Source organism: Sceloporus undulatus, chromosome 2, assembly GCF_019175285.1.
Source record: "Sceloporus undulatus isolate JIND9_A2432 ecotype Alabama chromosome 2, SceUnd_v1.1, whole genome shotgun sequence".
Classification (NCBI taxonomy): Eukaryota; Metazoa; Chordata; class Lepidosauria; order Squamata; family Phrynosomatidae; genus Sceloporus; species Sceloporus undulatus.
The window spans coordinates 115,866,821-115,878,894 of NC_056523.1; the positions used below are offsets into that span (position 1 = coordinate 115,866,821).

Genomic DNA, 12,074 nt, shown 5'->3' on the forward strand with positions numbered 1-12,074 from the left:
CTGAGCTTTTAATTGTTTTTATAAACTTAAGCTTTAAAAAAAATCCACTAGTTTTGAATATTTAGGAAATGGAGGCTACTGAGTTTATTACATGATTTGCATCCTTTGTAGCAGAATAAATAGTAGCCATTAAATGACATATGTTTTGATGATTATTGTAGCAAAAGCTGTGGATTAGAATGGTGAGGATACCAATGTAGGACAGAGTATAAAGACGATGAGCCTAGAATCTTCCAATTCCTTCCTTAGTTGTTGATATCTTACCAGGATGTGTAGAAGAAACTATAGGTAATAGATTGCGCATATTTGCAGGATCATACTGACATTTATTTATTTAACATCTCCCACTTGTTCCAGTCCAGGACCCAAGGTGGTATTAAACTGCACATAATCAGATCATCTTTGGGGTGAAACTTGTCAGAAGCACATGGTCTATACCTGTTTTGTACAGCTTTCTCTCTTTTTCCTCTTCATGCAATAAGCTGTGTGCCTTTCTGAAATAACAAATGAGCTTTGTGGCCAACATGTAGAAAAGAGGACAAGGGTGAGTGGGAGGCCTCTTGGAGACTGAGTACGCCTGATTTACATAAGCCATGAGCTGCCAGTTGATGATGCAGGATGATAATCTGCAGAGTTTGCCAAGGGCAACTTTACACATGATGAGTTTTGCCAGAGATGTTAATTCCATGATGAATCTTGCCCAGTCCTTTGAAACTGCTACAAAGTGTTAACTAATAGCTTTGGGGGTTTATTTTAGAGATAATTCACTACCTTTAATGATCAATGGGTATGTGGTTTTTATTCAGAACTGTGGAGGAGCTAAGTTGTGGCCTAATCATGTCCACAGCTAAAGGAAAGAAAGTGATGAATAAGTAAAGGTTGGTTTTTAAAATTCCAGAAGCTACTGCCTTACTTATGTCAAAGACTGACTTTATCATATCTTGGAATGCCTCTTACTCTGGGAGAGATAACTTCCTGTGCAGAAGTGAAATGAAGCATGAATGAGTATTTCTCTTTTGGTGTGTTTGGAAACCTCCAGATTGATGTGATTTATTATGGTCTGCAAAACTCTGGTGTCAGCGACAACCCATGCCACATGTCATCTACGTTGTTATTAAAAATCAATTCTCCTGAGGGGAAAAAGTGCTTCCAAGTGACAGCGTGCAATCTGTTAGTGTCACTTATTTATTGTCAGGGTTCCCAAGAGAACCCCAGTAAGAAATAATCGACAAAAAGAATTCAACATTTTTAGGTTTTCTTATAGAAAAGACATATAACTCATTGTCCGTCTGGATTTTATGTGCAGGTAACTGGCCTCTTTCATGCATGAGCCACTCCTTTCTTAATTGCTTTGTTTGCTGGGAAGCATGGTCTATCAATAATAATAAGAAAATTATTCTGTCAGGATGTATTCCTGAAAAATAAATTTACTGTAATATAGGTGTCATAATACCTCCTAGCACATCCTCATCTGTTACATGTTTCGGTTATTTTTTAAACACATACAGCTAATGATTTGAGCATAACAGAGAGAATATGTATTATAAAGGTATACTCACGAGAAAATTGGAATTGTGTGGAGCTCCTTATTGAGTCCATACTTTCTGAAAAAACCCAGGTTTATTGCAGTGCAAATGTGTGAATTTTTCCATAAATGTGGTGTTGGTCCCCAAAATATCTCAATGTAGTTTCCCAGGTACAAAGACATCAATCTTTCAAGGTTAGTTAGTTTGCCTTGAGTATTTGTCATACTTTTAAAAACAAACAAACTATGCAGCACAGTGTAGGCAACAATGCAAGCCATCATTGTTGCATGCTTAACTCTTTTGAATATATGTTTTCAATGTGTATGCACTAAACATTCTGTACATTAAAAAAAATGCTTCATTGATTACTAGGTTTAATCCAAACCACATCAGTTGTACTTAGATATACCAAAATCAATGAAACCTAAATCATGACTTGATTGTCTCTTCAGTTTCAGTGAGACTTAGTTCAACTAAGGATAATGCAATCTTAACTCAAGGATGAGCCACTGCGAGGGATTAGAGTTGGGCATAAACCTCTTCTTCTGTCAGAAACCCCCATTTGCTAGGAAAAATGCTCTTCCTGCCAAATGCTGCCAGAGATCTGATGGCAGAACTCTCTGCTGGCTCAGATCTGCTGATAGAAAAGTAATAAAAAATGGAACAGAGACTTCCCAAGCCAAAGGGGAAGCCAGGTTTGGTAAAATCTAAACTTCCTTCTTCCCAAGGATGTTGCCACAATGGCAGTACTGAACCAAGATGTAAATAAGTATTTCTTAGGTCATAAATAATTTCAAATGCCCTTAGCCTGATCATACTTTGGATTTTAGGCTGCTGTGTCTACACTGCAGAATTAATGCAATTTGACACTGCTTTAACTGTCATGTCTCCATGCTATGGAATCCTGGGTTTTGCAGTTCTCTGAAAGAGAAGTCTAAATGTCTCACAAAACTCCAAATCTCAGAGTATGACAATTAGTGGTGTCAAACTGCATTAATTCTGCAGTATAGATGCATCTTTTGAGAGATTCAGTTTACCTAGTGTAAATGTAGCTATGCCATCTTGGTCATTTGGAATTGCACTGGGTCTGGTCCACTGATGCCACAGTTAATACAATGTCAGACTCATAGGAGTATGTTCAATTTCATCTGGAAATCCAAAGTCATGTAAACATGGAAAAGAAAGTGGTCAACAGGCACTGAAGTCTAAACTTTTACCAGAAATTAATTTGCTCTACTTTTTACAGTACATCATGGCATCTGTAAATATTATAATGGAATTTCACTTTCTCTTAATAAAACTCACTTGGTAACATTTTATTATCCAAAAATCATAAAGTGTTTGATATATGCAGTATATACTTATGCATAAGACTAGAAATTTTAGTCAAAAAAATTGACCCAAAAAATCTGAATCGACTTGTTCACCTGCCAATGTAAGTACTGTACTTTTACTCTCATAAAAATAGAAACCATCCTCTCGTGAAACACAAGAGTGTAATCTGTCCTGTAAGCACTGACCCCCCTCTACTCTTTCATCCATCCATCCTTCAGTGCGAACACAAACAGTTATGTCTCTTTCAATTTTGTAAGTTCTTTGGCATTCTTTTCCTTTGTTTCAGGCTTTAGATCCTTTGTTACATGTCCCTAAGTCTTACTCTCGACTTATCCGCAGGTCATATCAAAATCTATAATTTTGGCCCCAAAACCTGCCTTCAACTTATGCATGAGATTGACTTATTGTCGAGTATATATGGTAGTTCTTATTCTATTTTTGTTAACAATATTTAGACTCCCTTTTTAGATCAATCTTCACTTAAAGGTTGTGGTTTCTCTGACTGTGTCAGGAATTTCTATTTTTATCTCAATGACCAAACTAAACCCATAGTAAATGTGATTTTACTATAGTATTCTTCAAAGACAAGTACAGACAAAAATTAAACTGTAATGAATATGTTTATCCCTGCATAAAGAGCGTGTCAAATTAAAGCAAAAGAATAAACTAAAATTAGATTGTTTACCTTTCAAATGAATTTTGAATAATTGAAACAGAACGCATTTTTATAACCAAATAATACCGTGTCTGTGCCATGGTTTCCTGAGCTAGATTAACTGTGTGTAAATAAATCTAATATTAATAGTGACAAATTAGCTTCATAAGGGCTGTACTCTGTTGCACCTTTACTCCCTAAAGAATGGTTCATTATTAAAACCTGAATGGTATCGTTTCCCCTCTTGTGTTTCTTGAATTTTTCCACTAGGACAAAATTTCAGATGCCTTTATACTGAAAAAGTATATAATAATTCAATGTGAGTGTATAATGCATGTGAGTTTTTTATTTAATATTCCTCCTGTTCTATATAGTTTCAACGTGGCAATCCTTATTAGGCTTGATGAACAATAAAAGATTGTTGTATGTGTGATTTCCTCAGTCTCTTAATAAAAGTGTCTTGTAAAAACAATATATTTTTCATTCGGAAGATGGCAAAATACACAGTCTCATATGTGATAGCTCTTGAAAATGGCTAAATAGACCTTTGGCTCTCAACATGCTAACTGTTGGGGTTTATTTTATGTCATATATTCCCTCTTTCTCTAGGCTCTTCATGGCAATGATATATCCAGTGTCCTGAAGGATCTTTAATGATCTTGTGTCACTTTCCCATCGTAGTATTATTGCCTTCAACAGGCTAGACACACTGTATAATCATTCTACCCAATTGGTATAGCTATTTCATGCTGCAATTCCTTTTTATGTGTTACATTTGTGTAAATTTCACTGTGAGAACAATTTGAAGGCAGTCTAGTTTTTAACTTTTTCCGTGGAGCTGAATAGATTTTAAACCCAAAAATATTAAGACTTTCACACTTCTGGTTCTGATTTAAGTGCCAAAAAAATTTCAGCAGAATGTAAAAAACAAACACAACAAAAAACAACCCAAGTAGCATGTTGAAATATCCAATAGTGATATGGATGTGTAAGTCACTGCTTGAATGCATAGGGCTTGTCTGTTTTGGTCAGAGCCATAAAGGTTACTTTTCTGTATTGCAATCCCCTATCTTCCCATTGCTATGTGTGGATCCTGGAAGATATTGTCCAAATGTAACTTTTTGGAATCTCTTATTCTACTTTCTTCATAGAAGCTTTAAACACACATTTTCTACCATGTTAGTGTTGGGATGAGGGAGTTGTAGCTCTTCACCTCTGGCTCTAAACTCACCACCTTGTTATGCACCGCGCTGACCAGTTTTGGCAGTGGTTAAGCTTTGCTCTAAAGCAGCAGATTTCAGAGAATAGGCCTGAAGACCCTGACAAACTCTCCAAGCCTTCTCACTCTTGCTCACAGGAGTCTTCACACTTCTCCAGGATCCTGCTGGCTCTTGTATCTTCACCCAAGACACCCAGACAACTCAGTAGTACTTATATAAAAGATCTACTTTATTCTACTATATACAAATATCAATGCCCTCACAAATCACAATCTCTACAATCTCCAAACTACTCACAAACAACTCCACAACTACCCACTCTACTCCAAACTACTCCACAAAATACATGGGAATCATAATCAATTATTATAGCCATAGTAAACACCACCCACATAGCCAGTTTCCACCCAGTGGGCCGTGTACATCCATATTGATTGGTTCTCATAGTTCAACCATAATTAATGATTTCATCATCTCACCTTGGTCCACTTAACGATTCTCAGGTGCTTTCAATTATACACTCTGCATTTCTGTCCTGCATTGTAGGCTTGCTAATTACATTAGCTTTCACACCTGTGTGCTTCTTATTGCTTTTGCTTAGTCATAGTGACTCTCACATACATGTTTTATTTTCATCACTGTATATCCCATGTTGCATTTTCCTTAACATTTAGCAGGATTTATCTGCCACTTTTCCCTGTAGTTACAAGGAAGGGAACAGATGCAACTGTACTGTTTTGTAGTTCAGCACAGAGGGACATGTTTCAACCCAGATGGGGGCAGGGTTTTTTTTTCCTATATGGATACTACATAGGTCATAGTCTATGGAATGTTTAAAGAACCACACTATAATATGCATGTGCTGTTTTTAAGTAGAGTATGCTGCATAAAAAAGTGTCTGTTTGCACATCAGACCTAGGATTTTATTGCACCGCCTCCGTAATTTGAACCCCGTAAGTTGCTTTGGCAGTCATTTTTTCCAAATTGGAAATGGAAAAAATGGCCATCAAAGTGACTTATGGGACCTGAATTCAACACTAAAGGCAATGTGAAGCCACTTTGGGGGGAAAGTCTCTATGATAAAATCAGCCTAACTTCTGAATTTGGCTCAAATTCAGAAGAGGTAAGTCGGGCACCAGAGACAGTGTCATAAAGTCCCTAGTTTCATTTGTTTATTTTTAATTTTATTTTCCTCCAGGGGTGTAAGTATTATATAGATAACCCATCTTTATCAGCAAGGCTGAGGAACTGACTTAAATATTACATGTATGTGGCTTTCAGATATAATAAAAATATCAGAAAGCAATAAAAGGAGACTGCTGAAATACAGACATACTTGATCCTATGTAACAATTGTTGATTGGTCTTAGTTAGTATCTGCCTTTGATTAGAAACAATGGATTGTGTGGGGGGAGGCGAATGAATGGAGTACAGTTGTTTACCATTTGATGGAAGCAGGTACCTACATTAAATAATGGAAAACATCATCATGTTTTACAACTAATTGTTAAAGTAAAAGTAATTTTAATAGGCCCCAATGGGCCTTGAAGAACTCAAAAATTAAAAGTTTCCATTCAGGTTAGGAAGGCAGATGGCATAAACACATTATTGTCATTTTCAAATTTGTTCCTCAGAATAAATTATCATCATAATGATGATAACCACCACCAACAAATGACCTCCTCCAGGGATCTGAGAATAGAAGGAAGTTTTGTCCAGTAAGAGACTTGGAAACTGAGAAAAAAAGACATTGGAGTAGATTGTTTTTATGTCATATCCAAGAGGTTTCTGTAACTTCAGCTCTTTATTAGCTCCTTGACCTTCATTCAACCTTCTTTATTCATTCAAATTCCAATACAAATAATGAGTATAAAACTAAAATAACTCTTTCTGGAACAATATATTCTGGATCAGTTAATTAGCTCAGATGTTTAGTTGGCTCCCATGACTTGTAGATTATCATACAAGAAATCAAGTCATAGAAGTCATCTACATGTATTTGGGCTTTTCTTATAATTTATACTAAGTCTAAAATTATTTCATCATTATGAACTGCTCAGGTTGGGAGCCTATGAAATCTAAATCCAATTGGTAGTCCCATCTAATGCAAATTTATTGAAACAATGGGTTTAGATGAGCATAGATTTACAATTAGAAACTGATGCAGTGAATTTACTGAGGTTGGTCTTTTTAAATGTAATGCTTTGACATCTACCAGATCATAAGCAGAAGCAACCAGGTACATAAAGCATGCACAATTTAAATTTATTTGTTATTTTAAACTTACTTTAACTCAAATGCTTGGGACAGGTGACAAGATATTAAATTTTCAGTCTGTTCCCATTATTAACATCTGTTAGTCCATTCCTTCTTGTGAAAACTAAAGAATAACAATAACCTTTGTCTTTGCGATATTTGAATTTTATTTTAAATTATTGACGTCTGTATATAGTGAAATTAAATAGGAACAGTCAATCTAGATATAGGGATGCAGTGATTCAAGTGGTTAAGATGCTGACTCTGTTGATTGCAAGATCAGCAGTTTGGCAGTTCAAGGCCCAGGTTCTGCATGATGGGGTGAGCTCCCATCATTAGTCAGTCCCAGCTTCTGCAGACCTAGCGGTTCAAATGACCAACATCAAAATGTGCAGAAATTTCTGAATTTAACTGCTTGGTCATGTAGTAAATAAAGTTTCTGGATGCAGAAATTAACTCATAACCCCTAGCTCACTCAATTTTGAATGCCAGTTGCATTGCTATAATAAATAAGAGTGCAAAGAATGGTACTTTTGGAAATTTGTGCCATCTCTGGAGCAGTTTTCATCTTGAAAGTAATAAATAAATAAACATGAAATTTTCACATCCATTTTCATTGTTCCATTTCACTTCTAATGTGATATATTTCATTAATAAAATGTGTAATTAAATGTCTATAGAATTCCATATTTGAATGTGCGTGTGTATGCATGTATACTCATAAATTGTAGGCCAAAGTCTGCATGAATTTATAAATGGGGATATAAATTTGGCCTCTTTAAGGAAACGTTGTTATTTCGCTTATTTAATTTTGATGGATGAACCCCTGCCAGTAATTCAACTCATGAACTCTCAGCATGAATTTGTCTAGGGCAGAGATGTTTAATCAGTCACGTCTGTGGAATTATATCAACAACATTAGTGGAATTTCATCTGTCAGTATTCCATCTGTTTTCTACCACCACACCAAGAAAAGTTTTAGCTGGAACTATATTTTCAGAAATGATTTGTGTTATCTCTAATGGAAAAAGTCGCCATCCAAAATTATTTTCTTTCCTCCCCCCCCCCCCCCCCTTTTTTGGGGGGATAAACAATTTCTTAACTTTCTCTCTAGGGGCTTAACTCAACTTCATGTTTTTTCCTCCACAGGAACTAGTGCTAAGCACTCCTGTGGAGTGAAAACATAATATCAAAACTAGTCTAAGATCATTGAGCTCATTGCCCTCTGTCTTGAGAGCATTGTCCTAAAATATTCATCTTGGGTTTGCAAGAGTTTATGTTATAGTTAATTCAAGTGATGTTACAATAAAATCTTAGGTGGACTGAGGAAAAGGTTTAAAAGCACTCTCCTTAAAACTTTTCAACATTGCATCTAGTAATTAGGCATTCATTTCCCATTAACTCCCTTGGACTTGCTCTTAGAAGTCAAAAGGAATATGTCCATCTGTCAAGTCTGATGACATGATGTTTTCTGCATGAGCTAGGAAGCAATGCTTTGACTTGAATCAGACATAATAGACATAGAGATAATTAACTCTGTAAGAAGTATTACTTCATTAAAACTGCAATTCTTTATCAATTTGTAAACTGCATAAAACTATTGCTAACTTACGTCTGTACATGTGGGCTACAATTCTAGCCAGTTGCCTGGGAGTAAATTGTTTTCCACTCAGTGGTGTTTACTTCAATGCAGTTGTTTACAGGATTGCACTGTATGAATTTGGAAATATCAAATTATAATAAAACCCACAAGTAATATTCACCGAGAATGTTATCAAGCTCCCTCATTTGACATCATGAGGATAAATCAGGGTGTTTAAAATAATCTACCTGTTCTTGTGATAGGATGTGAATTATTAACACACAACCTTAGTGACCTGGTAAGGCAGAGAGAGCTAGGAAAGTGAGGAACCAAAGCAAGCAGGAAATCAATTTTTTGGTAGAGAAGCATAGAAAAGTACTGTAAGAGGCAGTTTGAATATGCAAGGCAATGCAATATCCCCTATAGTAAAATGGGAACCATAGTGCTTTACAGGCACAGTTTAGTTTGGGCAACTTGCCAAGTAGCGGAGGTTAAGGATCGGAAAGGAAAGGAAAAAGACCTTGTGAAACGATTAATAGGCCTTGGTGTGAAATAGTGTTTTTCTCACCCTGTTTCCCTGTCTTCCTGGGGATCAGCAAATGTGACAAGATCCCCGTGGACATATTTTCATTGCACAAAAGAGAGAGAGAGAGTGTGTGTGTTTAACCTCAATTTTATGCATAATACCAAGTGTAAGAAGCAAAATCCCCTTTTCCCTATGCTTTCTGATATCCCTGGGCTGTCTTCTATTTCTAAGATTTATGCCATTTCTAATTTTAGAACATGGATAGTCATATATTGGAGTGCTTCTTCAGCTATCTGATGTAGCTGAGTGGCAGTTATTTCTCCCAGTTGGCCAGGGACTAGCACCATGTTTGTGCCCACTGGGTTACATTTGTTCTTTCTTTCCTGGAAACTTGCTGAAGACCAATAACCAATGGCCTGTGGACCAGCAACAGCCTGTGGCCACCAATTTGGGGAGCACTGCTTTGTAATCTCCATAGAAGCAAAATGGGGAGTTGTACTGATGTTGTCATGTAACAGTAGGCCTGAGAAAGGATGGAAGAAAGAGAAAATAGGTGCTGATACTGGCCCAATAGCATACCAAGAATGATTCATGGTGATTATTCCCCCCCACCCCCATCACATACAGGTATACCTCATTTAATGAAGTTAACGTGTTCCTGGGTTTTACTTTTTTACGAGAAATTTTGTTACAGGTTGAGTCTCCTTTATAAAGAATTCTAAAATCCAATATATTCCAAAAAAACCAAAACTTTTTTCATGAGTCGCTCAGCTTGTGGTGCCTTTGCTTTCTGCTGGTTACTGTACATAAACTTAGTTTCATGAACAAAAATATTTAAAATATTATGTATCAAATTACCTTCATGGTTTGTGTATAATTTATATATGAAAAATACATGAATTTCATGTTGAGGCATGAATTCCATCTTCAGGATATTTCTGTGTGTGTGTGTGCGTGCGTGCAAATATTCCAAAATCTGTAAAACTCCAAACTCCCAAACTCTTCTGGTTCCAAGCATTTCAGATAAAGGAGACTCAGCCTATGCCAGAGTTAGAGATAAAATGGAAAGAATAGGGATAGGGTCCTGCCCGGGGGGGGGGGATTTAACATGTTTGAGCAAACCTTTTATTCAAAACTAACACTACCCACATGAGAAAAGAAACAACCAGGTCAGGTTGGCCTTGCATAGGGGAACAAGAATATTTTGAATCTTTTAGAAATGATTTGAAAGCTTCTTCCAAAATGCATCCTTAGATGATTTATTTTCTTTCAGCAGCCTCCAATTTTCTCATGATTTAATTTTGGTGGCAAAATGTACAGCTCTTTTTCAGCATGCCAGGGTAGCTGGTGCGTTCGGCTGTAATGTGCATCCCTTTTCTTTCTATCTTGTTCTTCAGATATACTCAGTAAATTACTCTGGAGGCAGCTTTTTATCTTGCTTGTTGTACATAAGAACACACAGCTACAGTAGAATCACCCAGAGAAGAGTCCCATTCTTTCCCAGGTCAAACTTTATTGCATTGCTTACTGGAGACATGCTGTTTCTATCCCTGGAAGTCTGACTTTCTTCAGCCCTCTTCTACCATCCTCCCAATGCCAATGCAGGAAAAAAATTAATAAGTTTAAAAAAAAAACTTAGGCAGGAGGCAAGAAAAGTGGGAGGGCTGGGCTCTTGTAAAAGTGTAAAAAGTAGCTTATTTTTTGAAGGCTTTATTAATTGATTTATGTATATATGAGCATGTAACTGAGTTAAACAGTTGATCAAATTGATAGTTTTATGGACACTCTAAACAGCCATATGGACTGAGTTATGTATATATATATATATATTTTTTAATCCACAGAGCACTTGGTACCAATCCTTTACACTGTGACTGCAATCTGCGTTGGCTTTCTGAGTGGGTGAAAGCAGGCTACAAAGAGCCAGGGATTGCACGATGCAGCACTCCAGATGATATGGCTGATAGGCTCTTGCTAACAACACCAATTCACCATTTCCAATGTAAAGGTAAATGCAGACTATTAATGGTTGGCATGCTCTCTGTTAGTTAAATTCCATGCTTGTTCCCTTATCATGTAATGCTGCCTTATACTAGCCATCTAACTCAATGTTGCCTGCTCTGTCTGAAGCAGAGTGTGCAGAAATCCCAGGTCGTTCATATCATCTCCTTCTTAGATTATATGCCATGGGCAGGTTTACTTTATTTATTTTATTGTTTGTATGTACAGCGCTGTGTAAATCTACAGCGCTATATAAATAAAACATAATCATCATCATCATCATCATCATCATCTCCTACCTGATGCTTTTAACTAGAGATTTGGGGGGTTGAACATGGGGCCTTCTGGATGCATTAAAGGTAAAGGTAAAGGTTTTCCCTAGACATGAATGTCTAGTCGTAACCAACTAGCAGGCGGTGCTCATCTCCATTAGTAAGCTGAAGAGCCAGAGTTGTCTGTGGACTACTTCGGTGGTCATGTGGCCAGCATAATTGCACGGAACTCTGTTACCTTCCCACCAAAGTGGTACCAATTATCTACTTGCATTTGCATGCTTTCGAATGACTAGATTGGCAGAAGATGTGACTAGTCACGGGAGCCCACCCCATCATGCAGCACTTAAGCCTTGAACTGCCAACCTTCCGACCTTATGATTGTCAGAATTGGTGTCTTATTCAATAAGCCACCACAAAACCATTCTGTATGCATTACATAAGATTAATACAAATGCTGAATTGTGGTACTTATCAATCAGCAGCCATCACTTGCATCACTACCAAGCTGCACTGCTAGGATGGAACTGATATCACCTCTGCCAGTCACTAGTGTTTAAGATGTAGGTGGACCACTGCACATTCCCCCTCTTCCACACCCACGTGACAGAACACACAAGCACGTTTTGACATACCTAAAGTGATGCAGTGTCATTTCCAGTTACCATTTTGTCCAATTGCCAGTAGACGGGGTTATTTTT

General features: G+C 37.0%; 1 protein-coding gene across 1 annotated transcript in view; it reads left to right on the forward strand.

The window, feature by feature from the left end:
* SLIT3 (slit guidance ligand 3) overlaps window positions 1–12,074 on the forward strand; it is a 612,784-nt gene that overhangs the window by 505,480 nt on the left and 95,230 nt on the right. Inside the window, 3 exon segments of the mRNA XM_042452193.1 lie at window positions 4,126–4,160; window positions 4,162–4,196; window positions 10,947–11,108. Coding sequence (XP_042308127.1) covers window positions 4,126–4,160; window positions 4,162–4,196; window positions 10,947–11,108 — 232 coding nt within the window.